This window comes from Falco naumanni, chromosome 1 (assembly GCF_017639655.2).
Source record: "Falco naumanni isolate bFalNau1 chromosome 1, bFalNau1.pat, whole genome shotgun sequence".
NCBI lineage: Eukaryota > Metazoa > Chordata > Aves > Falconiformes > Falconidae > Falco > Falco naumanni.
The window spans coordinates 106908870-106924725 of NC_054054.1; the positions used below are offsets into that span (position 1 = coordinate 106908870).

The 15856-nt window shown below is 47.4% G+C and overlaps 1 protein-coding gene across 1 annotated transcript in view; it reads right to left on the reverse strand.

The window, feature by feature from the left end:
* SLC43A2 (solute carrier family 43 member 2) overlaps window positions 1–15856 on the reverse strand; it is a 32630-nt gene that overhangs the window by 13874 nt on the left and 2900 nt on the right. The window contains exons 3-6 of the mRNA XM_040615341.1: window positions 9037–9226; window positions 7984–8039; window positions 7155–7231; window positions 756–848 (exon numbers count right to left, since the gene is read on the reverse strand). Coding sequence (XP_040471275.1) covers window positions 756–848; window positions 7155–7231; window positions 7984–8039; window positions 9037–9226 — 416 coding nt within the window. The remainder of the gene's footprint in view (window positions 1–755; window positions 849–7154; window positions 7232–7983; window positions 8040–9036; window positions 9227–15856) is intronic.

The window sequence follows — 15856 nt, forward strand, 5'->3', positions numbered from 1 at the left end:
AGAACAACATGCTACATCTAAAATTAGTTTTAACTCAAGTAGTAACAAAAACACAGTTGTGTGACATGCAGGCTTAGAAAGTGATGTATATGCATCTTTACATATCTTTTAACAGCAGCTATAACAACATGACTTCCAAGCTGCAATAGCATGCAGCTGCATCATAGATGACTGCTAAAGGTCTTTATCTAGGACATTCTCCGTGGAGAGCCAGCAGCAACTCCCCTGCACGCTTGAGACTGGCTTACCTTTACTGTGTGCCCCTTATGCTAACTCTGCAATGAAACATCTCTGGTTCAGAACCACTAGTGATCTACCAAGGCAGCCCAAGTGATTGTCTCTTCTGTCCCTTCAGTGCTGTTTGCTAGCTCTGAACTATGTTCAAGCCAATCACTGCTGACAAACACACAGATTAAATATACACACATACTAAAACCACACATATATACACACACACTCCTTAGATATTAAAAAGCAACCTTTCATCAAGATCTTCAGTTTTTCACTTTTACTTGGCACCTTTAATTTTTTACCATCTCTTAGTGAACAGACCACTGCAGTATTTGTTGTGCTCTTGAGGCAGTCACTTGGGAAGTCTTTTACACAGACAGGAACTGAATCTTGCAAATGCACATCTCAAAAAAGAAAAAAACCCAGTGCTTCAACAAATAGTCCCTTTTTCTTGCCACATTATTGCTACATGGTACAAGACATCAGCATACCACCAGTCATGAGTCATGATCCCACAGCCTCACCTTGATTCCTGGAAAAGTCACAGCAGAAGAAGCATAGGAGCCAATCATCAGAGCAATGAACGTGGAACGAAGGTCACCAAACATGTTGGGCAGCTGGGAAAATAAAAAAATCAGTTGAAACAGGCTGCTGCCAAGAGAAAGGAAGAAAAGGGAAGGAGGCTTTCTTGAGAAGACACTGGCATTTAGGATTAAGACTCCTAGATACCAGAATCTGAAGCAGACAATTTTACTCAAAGACGTAGCTCTTCAGGACGTTGCTCTGCCAGTTGCATTGCTATCTCCAGTGTCAGGGGACATCTACAATCCAAGATTTATGTGCTTAAATGACATTGCTTTTTTCCAGACTGACAGCATACTTTGCATTGGTTACCTTTGGCACAAGAGCGTTTGCTCCAGCCCTTGTGCTTTCTTTAAGAGTTCCTTACCCCAAGTCTGTAGCCACCACCTCTTTTCCTCTCCAAAAAATATGTGCCTATATTCTCTAGGTATCACCCTCTTTTTAGTCAAGAATCATTAGACACAGGCTGTAATCGCTGCACAGTCTTTAACACACCCTGCAACACCTTGAACTGCCAGGTTTGTTTATGCGCTTTGGGTGAGCACCCAAATCTTTGCAGTAGACTAAGAAGTTCCTGTTATAACAAGAAGGAACAGAGAGAAACCTGAACTGCGCTGCTGTTCGCATTTCCATTTCTAGCTAGGTCCCTGACTCCTTCTGTGAAAGCATACTCTCCAAGAGGGACTAAAGCTGGTCATTTCTGTATCAGTTGGATGGCTCAGAAGCCCAAGCACACTATCTTGGAGCTAGGTGCAGGAAGGCAATCACAAACACATCCAAGGCTTTATTTCCTGGGACAGCTATGAAGCTGCTGAACTCTGCAGCAACAGCACCTTGTGCTGCTATTCGTACCCACCCCACGTCACTGCCTGGGCTTCTATCAGATGTGATGGCATTGCTGTAAGCAGACCAGGCTGGTTCTGCAAGCATCTGTTGGGAAAGCAAAGATCTCAGTAGAAACAGCTAGAAGCAGCTCACAGCAGCCCCTTCTGCCACCTGCACAGCAAAAGTGCTCCCAGACTGGCTCTCCAGCTCCTGCTTCCACTCAGGACCCAGAAGCAGAGTAGAGCAGGCAGAAAGAGCTGAGAGACCTTCCCACTCTCCTGGGAAAGGAGGAATTCCCCCTTTTTCTAAACAACTTAAAGCAAATCAGTTTCAGTCATTAACTAATGGCCTGCAAACTAGCCATTACAGGGAGAAGCTCTGAAGAAGTTGTAGGCTACAGAGAGCTCTGCCAATACTTCCTGAAGCTGGTCAATGGGCAGAGATTCTGCTGCAGGCAGGCAGATTTCTCTCCCACCTCCTTTTTTGGGTTACTTCCTCCCCAAATTCTATGTGGCATCACTACCACATCAGCCTCAGAGAGCTTCAAAGGAGTCTAACTGTAGGCGCCTTCTAGGCCTGAAAGCATAACCAGCATTTTATCTGTTTAAAGATGCTGCTGAACAAAATGATTCAGTGAATATTAGACTGAGTCTAAGCAAGCAATTGCTGTCATCACATTCCCATTCCACTGCTGAAAAACAAATCCATCTTTCCCAGGAGTAGCATATAAGGCAAGCAAATCTGGCTTGTGTCACAGCAGGACCAGCGTGTTTACAACACAAGTATTCCTGTGCAGGAACACTCTAGGACCCATCTGGCTGTTTATCATCCCTCTGTCTCACTGCAGAGCTTCCTATGCAGTGCAGTCTTCGGGTCCTCAGATAACCCTGGCCAGGGAACAGCAGCAATGATGTGCTGGGCCTAATGCTGCTGGCGAACCCCGAGCAGACGCACACGGCAGAGGCAGAAAACACTGCACTCCTCTGCAGTGAGGATCCCCACCCCCAGATCCCTGCATGTGAGAGAGCTGCCAACAGGCTGCTTTCAGGAGCTGCAGACTGAAAACAGCAAAGGATCCAAAGGTCTGTTACCAGGCACAAAAAAATCTCTTGGAAGCAGTGGCCTAAATACACATCCCAGAAAACAGCATCTGCAGAATACAGTATCTGCAGGTTGCAAAAAGGCTAGTCACTGTCACTAGGCAGGCCATTCATTTAATCTCAAATACCCCAAACCTAAAATAATCTCCAGAAATTACAACAAACAGCTGTTCCTACTGGGACACTCAGAGCAGGGCAAGAGCTCCACAAACACAGCTGCTTCTTGGCTCAGGCTGGTTTTCCCTAGAGCCCCAGAGATCACAAAAAGCCTTTTTCATACAGCAGACAAGCAACTCCCAGGTGGATCCTCCTGCTCTGAGGGCTACTGGAGACACAGCGCAGGCCTGAAAGCAAACAGTCATGCTCAGGAAAACCCAAGCCTGCTTCTGCCTAGATGGGGACAGAAGTCCTAGAAAGGCTAATTTCCTAAAAATCCTATTTGGCATCAAGCTAGCAGCTAGATGAGAAGAAATTGGACATAGGAGATTTAAGGTCTTATCCATCCCAATCAAAGCAGAAACTGAAAACATTGAGTACTTGGGATGAAAAGAAATCCAGGACTACCTGGAAGGGTGGGGGGGGAGGAAAGGGAAAAAGCAGTCCATACCCAGACAGAAAACCTAAAGCCTCTCAAGACTAGAGCGCTAGCACTGGCAATGCCTGTGCAGGTCTCATCTAAAGACCAGCTACTAAAATAACACACAGTATTTACTAAGCCATTTTTCATGCTGTCTTTATAGCAGCAAGCACTGGAAAAAAATAAACCCCAGAGGGGAAAAAAAAAAACCAAACAAGCCACAGAGCAAGTGGGCTCTTGGTTTTTCTGCCACCAGAAAGATCTGATCCTCATTCTGATCTTATCCCTGCAAGCCAGAAGAGACTCCTCCACTAACTTCTGCCCATTGTGGTATGGCAGCCCCAATTCTCCAAGACCTATAACGACAGAAACTCTTACACCTCCTATTTAAAGGACAATAGTACTCAACGTACTATTAACCTTATGCCCTGTCTGAAAGATACTGACTTAATTTTGCTGTAACTTTTTTTCCCCTGGAGTCCTTCATTACAGGTATGCAATAAAATATTTTCCTCTTGCAGATTTTCTCATGTGCCCTATAGCGAGTTTAAGACCTTCGATCATATTTTGTAATTTTTTTCAGCTTTTTCCTGGAGATATTCCACATATAAGACTTACCACAGCAGTATTACCAAACCCAGTCTCCCTCCTCTTACAAGGACTGTTTGAAAGAACAGTGGAAAAAGTCAAGGGATTGTGAACTAGACTAATGGAGAACGGTATTTTTATTCCAGCTGAACTTTGTTTTCCCTATCAGGGGTATATTTGGAAGTTACACAGACACTAAAAATGTATTCCCCAGGAAAGCCTTAAACTGCCCACTTTGTCCAAAGCATATGGAAATTCCTGTTCCCGTTCAACAAATAGAAGACCACGGAGCCCTAAGTTCTCCTAATATTTCCGAGCAAAGAAGATTCCCTACCCAGAGATGCCCCCCCACTCCGATTAAAGGGCACTGTTTGCAGCAGAAATGAAGAGCAAAGCAGCTGTAATTCTTTGAAAGGAAAACAGGACAGAAGACAATCTATAAAAGGCTCTTTGTGGTAATTTATCACACATGTTTTTTCTTCGCATGAAATAGCTTCAGAACAGAACTGGTGCCAGATTCCTGTGTTGCTGTCAAAGCCACCAACACAGATCTGTTTCCATTTCCAATCTTCACTTATATTGGCTAAGACCAAGTCACGAGGCAGAAATCTCCCCTCTGCATTTTAACAACAGGCACAGTCTGACCTTGTTCCCAGAACTGGGAACAGCACCACTCGCTCCCCCTCCTCCTCAAGCCACAACACAAGGCACCCAGGAACAGCAGCTTGCTTTGGCTCCACGGCTTGCCATGTGCTTTCATGATACCCTGGAGACTTGTTACTGAAGAAGGCTTTAAATCCAAGAGGCAAAGCTTTGTGGAGTACTGTCCCAGGCCATAATCCTGAGATCCTGTTAATCCCTTGCAGAGGCACTGAGGACCTCCATCTCCTGCCCTCCCAACAGAACACATCATGCCCACGTGTACAGATGTCCTGGGAGGTTTCAACACTCAATGAAGCCCACAAGCTGCAGCACCTGGGGAGCACCACAACCCCACAGGCTTCAGGAGATCCCTTCACGTCCACCCCGTTACGAAGCAGCAACTGTAACCTGTCTAAGGTGGCAGAGGACCAGCTCATGCACCAGTGGGTTTGACCCATTTCCTGGAGCGCTTCAGGTCACTTGTGGCTGGCAGGAGAGGGAAGTCACCTTGCTTTGATTCATGCATGCACGTGCACGCTCGGCAGTCAGTGCCCGCGTCAGCCAGAACAAGCTTACTTGGCACCAGAAGTTGATTAGCACTCACCGCCTCTGTGTAATGAATGTCCTTAAAAAGGTCTTCAAGTCTCCCCTTTAAGTACTTACTTCAGCCTCTCCTGGGCACAGTGCAGAGCACAGTGCATGCAAGCCACATCGCCTGGAACCCACAAACCATGAAACTGTCATCCCTGTGTCCCACCCTTGCCACACTCTGTCTCCATGGGCCACAGGTGGAAGGGACCCACAAGAGATTACAGTGTCACCGCAGAAGATCGCTCTTGACACATCAGCTGTGAGCACCCCAGCTTGCAGGCAGAACCACACAGGGACAGAACAGTAAACTGCCAATGATCAAAATACACCTGCTTTTAACAGTCACCACCACAGATCTGCTGTGATGCACGTGAAGAAGCACCTCCCTCCTACTTTAGACTATTTTTAACCATTCACATGCCTCAGGTACCAAAATGCCTCTGTGTGGCTCTGGAGGGAGGCACAAACAGCTACATCTGAATGTGGATCTGGGAAGTCAGGCCTGAAGCCACCTCAGCTCTTTACAAAAGACACTGCAGTCTGGAGGGGATGGGCTCCATCTGAGGTATCCCTGTGTGAACTCACAGCATCACTACCTGCTTCAGACCTCCTCAAGGCTTGGATCTCTTGTTGGAAGATTTGAACTTTTTCCTGCCACTGTACTTCCTTACTGCTGCAGAACTGGCTCACTAATGAGAGCACTAATAAGTGGCTTTGCTTACCTCTTCTGCTGCTAAAAGCTACAGTACAGCACATGCAACATTTCTGCCCTATCCTTGCCCTCGCTCCAATCACCAGGGGCTCCAAAATAAACTGTGACCCCTTAATAACCACTCAGAGACAGTAACCAATGCTAGCAGCAGCAGGATGGGAATCCTCTCCCACAGAAGTACTGATGTGCTCCCCTCTTCCTTGTTTTCATCTGAAGTGTGGCAGGATGACATTTGCCCCATATTTCTTTGGGCCCAGGGCCAAGGCTTCCAGTGAAGACCACCACATATGAAGGAGAGACCAACATCTCTAGGCAGTTTTGAAATCTTTGAATATATGCAAGCAAAAGTGGCAGCAACATCACAGTACACAGTGACCTGTAAACCCAGCCTCTGCCAAATTTGGGTCTCAGGAGTTCAGCCAGTATCTAAGGTTACCTCTAACTTAACAAGGCTTAACAGGAAGTTTCACTTCAACAGCAAGTTCAAGGTAACGCAGTCCAAAGCTGAAAGTTTTCAATCACAGCTCAGGAAACATCAGTGCTTCCCAAACTGTTTTCTGGGAAACTTTCCACCCAGTCCCGTTTCAGTCACACTGACAAGGATCAGGGTAATGAGGTAGAAAAAGCAGCTACTTGGATGGTACTGCTTCTGCCTCCAGGCAAAGAACCCCAAAATGTAGATATTCAGCTGAGAGTTGTAGATTGTGCTTGCAGTACAATCCCTAGACTAAACAGATCTAAGCAGGCTGTGCAGATGGAGCTGGGTGCATTCAACACCACAGCATTTCTAAGGAAACCTGGAAGGGACTCTCACCCTTCTGAAAGCAAAATCTTTTGTACTCAAGAACAACCATTTTCCTGGGGTGAGATGCAAACTGCACTTGCAGAAAGCCAGTCATACCCAGCTGCAAGGGTTTGTGCCCTGCTGATTCTTCCTGCAGTATTGCACTGGATTTAGCATTGACAACACACATCCAGCCTGTGCCAAGTAACCAAGCACTGCAAGTACAGCCATATGACAACTTGAGTCCTAGACAAAAACACTTCTTCCCCCGCCCCACCCCCCGCCACCCCCCTTCACCTGCAATGCAAGGGGCAGGTAAAAAAAGGGACTGTAGACAAAAAACACCTTAGAATAACCACCTAATACTCAGCCTTTCAGGCAGAAGACTGACTGACTCTTTGTACCAAACAAAATTATGTGCTATTCAAGCCACAAGCAAAAGATCCACTTTGTTCTTTCCTGCTAGCCCAGCTCACAGCCACAGTAAGGAATAAAATAGTCAGGTAATAACTCTTCACTTACTGTAAGTGATGTGAAGGTCATGCACATCCCACCAAAGCCATTCAGAGCCAGTGCGATGAATATCAGCACAGACAGAGCTGCAACAATAAAAAAATATCTACCCTTAGCTTTTACAGGGATAGAGAGGGAAAGGAAACAGAGCCCTGAGGGCTTTGGTCCTGACAAAAACATCAGCGGATCAACACCCTCAGGACATGCTACGCTGTTCCTGACCCAGCACCCATCTCCCCAGCCACACAGTGGGAGGGGCAGGGCTCTCCTCCCAGAGTTCATGATGGAATAATCTCTGGAAGGGCTTCTTTGCTCTGATGAACAGACTTGCTGATGCAGCTTGCCTGAATGGGTCTTAAAAGGAAGATTTACATGAAAGAACTGGATTCAAAGTGTCATGTCACTATCTGGTCTCGAGGAGCAAGATCCATCTATTCCTGGTGAGAAAACAAATTACACATTGTATGCCATCACCTATTTCCCAACCCTGAAAAAACCATGAACTTGTTTTTAATTGTTCATTTACAGGACCTAGCCCTGCCCAAACGCAAAACTCGGAGACCTGGCTATCTCAGATGTTTGGCCCTTGCTACATTCTGCACTTAGCGTTGTGAAACACCAGCCCTTCCCAGAGCCGCTAAGCTCCCACAGGCCAGCAGATGCTTGGCTTCTGTCCTCTGCAGGACCCCAGTAAAATCTGGAGGTGTGACAGTCACACTTGCCTGCTCCCCGCCCCCCCCCCCCCAAAAAAAAAACCAAAACAAAACCAAAAAACAACCCAAGCCACAGCCCCAAAGCCCCAAAGCCCTCCCAGCTCAGCAGAAAAATGCCTACTTACAGTCTGGGTTACTGGCACCATACGCAATCAGCACACAGGACACAGCAAAGCAGGCACTAGAAGGGAATCAAAACCATAAGTTTCTTACAGACAGCCTTACAGTAAGTTACATATCCTTCTAACGCCTCAGCACCTCATTAAGAAAGTGCAGTATAATTTCTGTAAGAGAGAGGGAAGCTGGTGATTTGGAAAGAAAAATCCAGGGAAATACCCAACTATTACAGACAAACCTTGCACAAGGGCTGAGGCAGCAACCTTTCCTCCCAGTGCTGATGCAGCTCTTGCTGGACCCAAATTCCCCAGTGGTTTTCCAGCACAGAGCTTTGCCAGCCCCCACCTCGAGGTAACCAGAGACAGCAGCAGCCTTTGTCCCAAGACCCTGCTGCAGTCACAGCACTCACAGCCTTTACCTGCTCCTCTCTGGTAGGGTCAGAGTCAGAGATTTGCCCTGTTTTTCCCACTTGGCCCATAGGCCAGTTTGGTTTCTGGTATGGTTCACTGCATTACAGTTCAGCAGCGCTGGGGTCTGCTGTGCCCGACAAGTCACTAATCCCGACATGCCACAAAAGCAGCTAACAACCTTACTATTTGAGGCAAAAAGCAACATACCCCACACAGTAGAAGGGCCCTAGAAAAGGCAGGCAGGACATGTTTATCCCCTAGTTCACTCCCCAGCTTGCAAACAGTGATGTAACATCTTGGTTTTGTGCCTCTCAGGACATAGCTCCCAGCTCAAGGAAAAAGCTACCCTCCATGACTCACAAATGACTCCACTCTTCCTCCAGGCTCCATCTGGCTGGGGAGACAGAGCAACACTGGAGAGCTGAAGTGTGGACAGAGTCCCAGGCCCTTCCCTTATGAAGCAATTCACTGTGCTGGCCTAAATCATCCCAGAGCTGCTCCAGTGCCCTATGCATGGCCAGCAGCTCCCAGCCCCATCCCCCAATACAGCTCCCAAGGCTGCAAGGGCCCCACAACAAGCACAGCACCCGTCTGTCCCAGAAAATGTGTGAATTTGCCCCTCAGCCCCGCCAGGGAGCCCAGGACACCAACCTGCCAAGCAGCCGCAGCTTGCGAGGGCCGTACTTGTCCATGACAATTCCCAGGGGCAGCGTGATCGCACTGAGCAGGAAGGACCCAATGGTGAAGGCCAAGTTCAGCATTTCGTCCTGGGCATTGCAGGAAGGCCATTTGTGCTCCAGAGCTGTGCTGTTCTCATGTCCAGGGCTGCTGGTGGTGTTTTCTACGTGGGATGACAGAGGATCATCATTGCAGTGTGTAAGGATAAGGCTTGCAGCATAGGAGGAAGGAGGGAAGATAAAAAGTCCCACAGACAGGGTGCCACAACACACTGGGCATACATGCTCCACGCTGCATTTTTTTTTTTTTTTATAAACAGTGAGATGGAGAAAGGTAGGAAGAGCAGCAAAAGGACAGGGGAAACCTGATGAGCTCAGCTGAGAGCAGGAAAAAGATGTACAGGCACCCGGTGGACAGGTATCCCAAGCAGCAGCGGGGTAACAACCCAAGCACAAAGACTCATTAATTTATGAGAAGAACTATATAGCAAAGCCCTGGCAATTACAGGGCACAAAACTCAGCAGAACCTGAGGAGACTAATAGAAAAATAAGGTCCCCCTAATCTACAACTGGCATGTTCTCACAGATCTTTTCCTTAAGTAAACTGGGAGCAATAACTACAGCCCAATCGGTTATTTCAGGCCCAGATACCAGGCTGACAAGGCCTGGCACAGAGCAACAGCCTGCTCAAACGGAAAGCTTCTTACCCTCACTGCAGGCATTGGGATGAGGAACGGCTTTCCAGTAGCCACCCTGCTTCCTGAGTGCCCCGCTTCTAAAAAATCCTTCCTGGATTTAACTACCCTGTTCCCAGGAGGACTGGCAGCTCACCTGCCTTCTGTGTTTGTTAAGGATTGATGTGTCTTTAACTTCTGCCCCGTAATTAGCATTTTCTATTCTTTCCAAATGGGTTTAGCCCATACAGATCAATTGTATCTCCAGCTTTCTGTTCCTGCCCTTGCGTGAGGAACTCCACATGCAAACTCTGGTGCTGAACAGAGCACCAGACAGAAACAGAACAGTTAAAAAAAAAAAGAGAAGTTCCCTTTTCTTTGCCGCAGCCATTCTACTGCCTCATGTCAACTCTGTTCCTGTTACAAGCCTATCCCAAGGTGGCTTACAACTCCCCAGGCAAGCACATGTGCCTTTAGACTTTCATTAACTCAGAGCACTCTAGCGCACTCCACCTCTCCTTCTCCCAATGCTTATCTGACTTATAAGTAACCTTTGCTGGTATGACAAAGCACTTGCTTTCTTATTGCTGCTGCAAGCCAGTGATATAAAACGCTCTCCTCCATACTTAATTGATCTGACAAAGTCCAATATTAAAGGAGGAATAGAGAGAGAGAAGTCACCTACATAACTATCTGCATGAAGCAAGACTAGAAATTCCCAGTGAGCCGTGGTTAGTTAATTAGCAGGAATCCCTCACGTACAAGTGACTTCGTGTTCACTGCTTGGTGCAGCTCATGGAGATCCCCTTGGCTGCTCTTGCCCTCGCTGCATCTCTGAAGATCACACAGCCCCACCTAGAAAAACCTTGCCTTCTACCCAAGCCTTAGCACCACTCAGTTACCGGTTTCACCCAGGCTCTCCCAGCTGGCAAACACAACCCTCCCAGCTGTGTGTCCATTGCAAACAAGTTACACTCCACCTTCCAGACATCAGGTATTAGCAGGAATTCAGACACCGATATCTGAGGCTTACAAGCTGCCTGCAAACCTTCCTCTGTCCCCTCCCAGCACTCCAGGGAAGGTGCACAGCATTTCTCTCCCTTTACATTTCTCTCACCACCACCTTTACTAAGTTGGTCTCAAACTGCCTGTGGCCAGTCATCATAGAATCACAGAAGGGTTTGGGTGGAAAGGACCTTAAAACTCATCCAGTTCTAAGCCCCCTGCCATGCAGGGACACCTTCCACTAGACCAGGTTGCTCAAAGCCACATTCAACATGGCCTTGAACATGTGACGACTGTCCTTTCCCTTTGCCATGTGCTTCTGACTGATAACTTCATCTGTCCCTCCTCTTGCCCTGCTAGTCATGGATAGCCAGAGTGAATGACAGAGATATCCCCAAAAGGCCACACATCCCATCAGCATCCCTTCTGCAGGGAGGACAGCACTCCAGTCTGAGGTTCCCAAGTCACATCCTCAGAAACACCAGTCCTGGGCAGACTTGGGAGGCTCTCTGCAGTTTTCACACTACATCTCAATCTGTTTCATCCATCTTTCCCTGACATTCTCCTCTTGCTGTGGCTCAGGATCTTAAACACTGACTTCCAACAGCATCTCCATGAGGCAGGCACAGGCACACAGCCTCACGGCTTTTTGGGCTTTCCACAAAGATAAATTCATAGGAAACAGATGTGGGTGAGAGGTTAAACTTGGGAAAACAAGGCTGGGGCAGGGGAGTGACAAAGTAGTAGTGGTTTCCCTGTGTCAGCACTCTACAGAGATAGCTCAGCTGTGGAGTGGAAGAAGGGTGGAGGGACATGGACAGTGCAGTGACCTTATAACTTCTGGCTGCATGTGTTAAAGAGCCTTGTCAACCCTTCCCACAAAGAAATCTCAAAACAAATATCCAGCACTTACAGCTGGAATAGACACATTACTGTTGATATATTGACATGTATGTTTGCAACGTGACCCCAAAGAGCTCCCTGACAGCATACGCCTGCTAGCAGATCCTTCAACAGCATGCACGATGAGCAGCAACACCAGGAGGCAAAAAGGACACAGCAAGGAAACTTGGCTCTCTCTGAAGACTTACTACAGCCAGGAAGGCTAGGAACAGAGCACCAAACTTCAGCCCCTGCTTGTACCAACCCCCTTGTTTACAGCTGCTCATCACCAACTCCAAGGAGGGCCCAGGCAGCAGTGCTATGTGGAAATACAAATTGTTTGTGAAAATAGAAGCAGCCCCCGAGCAACAAGGGAAGATCCACTGAGCCGTAATGGAAATGATTCAAGCAGCCCTTGGCACCCTGCCATCCTCTGATCCTTTGAGCCACCTCCATAAATAGAAAATTTTGGAGGGGCCGCAGGTGTGTGCAGCATGCACAAGGTCCAGCCAAGAGCCATCTCATTGGGGAGCACAGATCCATGTGCCAGCAGGTAACCAGCACAGGAGAACGAGTGGCAGCATATCACACACATCTAGGAGGGGATTAATAGGCAGAGAACCTGCCTAACTACTCACCTACCTAATGCACCTGGTTACAGCAAACAGCAGTTTCCCCTCAATCACAGCTCAGATCCTGTTCCAGATCAGTGCACACCACACTGCTGGGGAAAGTCTCCTACGTGCCTGGCTCCATCTGCAACAGTGCTTTGAGGATGGGCTGTCTCTGTGATGACAGTGGTGCCCTCCCCAAATTCTCTTGCCAAGTCCACCTGCATGCAAGCATGCCAGGTCTGACACACAGGAGTGCCACCCAGGTAAGCCAGCAGCACAGGCGCAGCCCATGTATGCTCACCACTGTCAAGCTAGAAGCTGCTGCAAGTCTTTATCAGCAATTACAAGCACATACTGCCTATTTTTACAGCGCTCCCCCTACAAGCGGCAGGATTTCTACTGCCCAATTAGTAGTTCAAGTTACTATTTAAAGAATGACAGCTTAGGTGAGAGGAAGGCTGCCTCAGTAATCATTTATGTCAAGCTCGTCACTGGGATTTGTTCAGGCTGTTACTGGAACATTTAAAGTCATCCTTTCTCCCAAATTAAGCACTGCGGGTTTCATGAGAGGGTCAATCATTAACTACTCTTTACTGACCTCTTCAAATCCCAGGCGCACACCACATTACCAGAGGAACAAGTCTGGTGTTTTCAAGAGTGACTGCCATCTCAGACAGCAGAGAGGAGGTTTCCTTTCACCTTGTTCCATGGATCAGACTGAGCCAAGCAGGCAAGACACCCCCAGATACCCTGGCAATAGCTCTGTGGGACAATCTCACCTTTTCTTTTTTTTTTTTTTTTAAAAAAAAAGAGATGGGGAGAAAAAAAAAAAAAAAAAGAAGTCAGAGCCAAGGAGTCTGGGAACATTGGTAAAAAAATATCCGTGAAAGACATGTGCAAACAACTGATCTGCAGTCTGCCCACATAAGAACATGTTTTCTCTTTTCAGGATGGTGTCATACTTCTGGGAACTGGGAGGAGATGTTCTTGCTTTATACTACTGCAAATGCAATTTATTCTTGTTTCCCCTCTCTGCCTGTCCATCCACTTGCACTTCCAGGACCCCCTCTCTGGGCACCCAGCTGAAAGCCTCATATAACTGAAGCACAGTCTCCAGTTAAACTCCCTTTTGCTCCCCAGCTGTGGTTTCATTTTGCAGCAATTCTCACCCAGGGCCAGCATCTTCCCATGCTGCTCTCCAATACCACTGACAGCTGCTAATCAACACAGCATGTTTCCTGTAGAAATTGAACATTTACCACTTTTACTCTTTTCCTGTTTACACTGTCACATGCACCACCTTTCTACAAGCCATTGTTGCATCCTACCAGCTTGGAAGGCACCTTCAGACTGCAAGTTCCCCACCACAGACCCCAAATAAATACAAGCCAAGAGCTGCAAGGCAGCACCTTCCCCCTATGCCAGTGTTAAGGCACATTAACCTGCTCTAAGTGAATTAGCTTATCGTCCCTTTAGTTTTCTGCAGCCCTGTCTCAGAGGAAGGCCCTCTGTCCAACTGGCTCCTTATCTCTGCTCTTTGTGAGCAGATTATCAGGTTCAAGATATTTTTTTAAATGTCTCAGACCCAAGCCTTGAGCTTCCCAATCCCCGTAACACTACAGCAATGCAAGACACTGAAGAGATCAAGTTCCCCAACAGCTGATAAGGCCCAAATCCCGATAAAGACTGCGGAATCAGCACTTGCACCAAATAAAAGATGCTGCTTCAGTTGGTTAAAGGCCAAGTAGTAGTGTAGTAAAATTAAAATGGGAACAAAGTGCCACTACCAGACTCCTTGTCAGCACATTTCAAACATACCTCTCAGGATGTGGCCAAACCTGGCCGCCCAGAACGGGTACACCCCCCCACCCCCTCAAACCCTGTTGCACAACTGCTTTAAAAATATTTGTTATTTTGATGTGGATATTTTTCTAGGTGTCCATCTCCACCCTCACACAACCAAGTTAAAAGTTCAGCGGATCCCTCATGTTTGCATGGCAGCAGAGTAAAAGCCAATACCAGAAGCCAAGGACAGGCAGGAAAAGGCAGGGGATTCAACAGGAAGACAAGGAGCCCTTCATGAATCGCAGTCACTTTCTGGGCAGCTGCTGCTACCTTCAGAGAAGAGCTTGCAGAAGGGACAAGGTCTAGTTTTCTCTTTCATTGGAAGGCATCACAAAGTGCAAGAGCTTTTGCTGACAAATGAAAAGCCCTGCCAAGAACCTTTGGCTCATTAGGAAAAGTCTTTTTTTGCAATACTTAAATGCACACAGCAGCATTAGGAACAACAAGTGCCCAAAGGCTACTAGTTATAATTTGTTTGCACTAACCTTCCAGCCAAGTACCCACTCAGGCTGCAGGATTCAATGGGTTATGCTGAGAAAGGCAACCACTGGGCCATCCTAATCCCAGCAAAGTTCAAACTCAGCTTGGTGCCGGTCATTCAGTGACCACTGCAGGCAGCTGCGAGGGAGTCTGCTCTCTCCACACTTGGAGCCAGGACTCTTCCCCACCAAATCACTGAGATTACAATGAGGACAACAGAGAAAGCGCGTAAGCGCGGATGAATGAGGAAACCAGCATAACTGGTCCTCCATGCTCATCACAAGCCATCACTGAGTTCAGCAGTGATGGCCAGATATTTGAGAACAATGAGGATATTTGACTACATAGATTTCTTTTCAGGGATGAAGTTCTCTTGCCTCAGGGCACAGGTTGGTCACTGGGAGGAAGAAATTGCCCCCAAGGCAGCAGTTTCACCACAGTCCAAATATTTGTATCTTCCTTGTGGTCTGTGGCATGGGCACTCTCATGGGAAGAGCCAGACAAACCACAGATTGGCAAACATGGGTGAGAAACCAAGGTGAATGTCCCACTGACCTGGGACAAAGGCAGATGAATTTAAAGCAATCACAGCAAAGAGTAGAAGGTGGGCCCCAAGTGAAGCAGGGCTCTTGTCAGCAGGGTACATCTCAGGAAGCAGATAAGCAAATGCTGACTGTCTCTGAGAGCAGGCATTTTCCTATCAATTCTCATGTGGTTTATCTCAGTGGCAGAAAGCCTCCACCTGAAAGGTTTAATGAAATACCTTACACATGCCTGTAACAAAGTCACTGTGGCTTGGCAAGAACAGAGCAGCCTTGAACAGAAGTCCTAAATGGTCACCAGCCACCAAGGACTCTCCCTCACACAGTCTGGAGCACTACTGGAGACCCAAAATACACAGACACACTTGGAAGCACCAACTACAAGCGGAGCATAGGACAGAGATTAAGCAGCCAAGTTTCAGCTGGTAGAAGAGACAAACGTGCATGTTTGCCAGGTGCACCAACCCAGCCTCTGTGCAAGACTGAGGCAGCCACCCACAGACACACAAAGCAGAAGAGATCATAAGCAGCTGAAGAGTGAGGAAAAATACTAAAGTATGATCACAACTACTGCTTGGACTTTGTTCCCCTATATTTCAGATTTCCCCCACTGTTCTCAGCCATTACCCATAAAGGGTCTATGCACTCATTTCCAACTCCTTTTCTTCCTCTACAGCTTCCTCCTCCATCCCCACACTCAGCAGCCCTCAATGTGCTGATCCACCATCACACATCTCTGAACAGGGCCCAA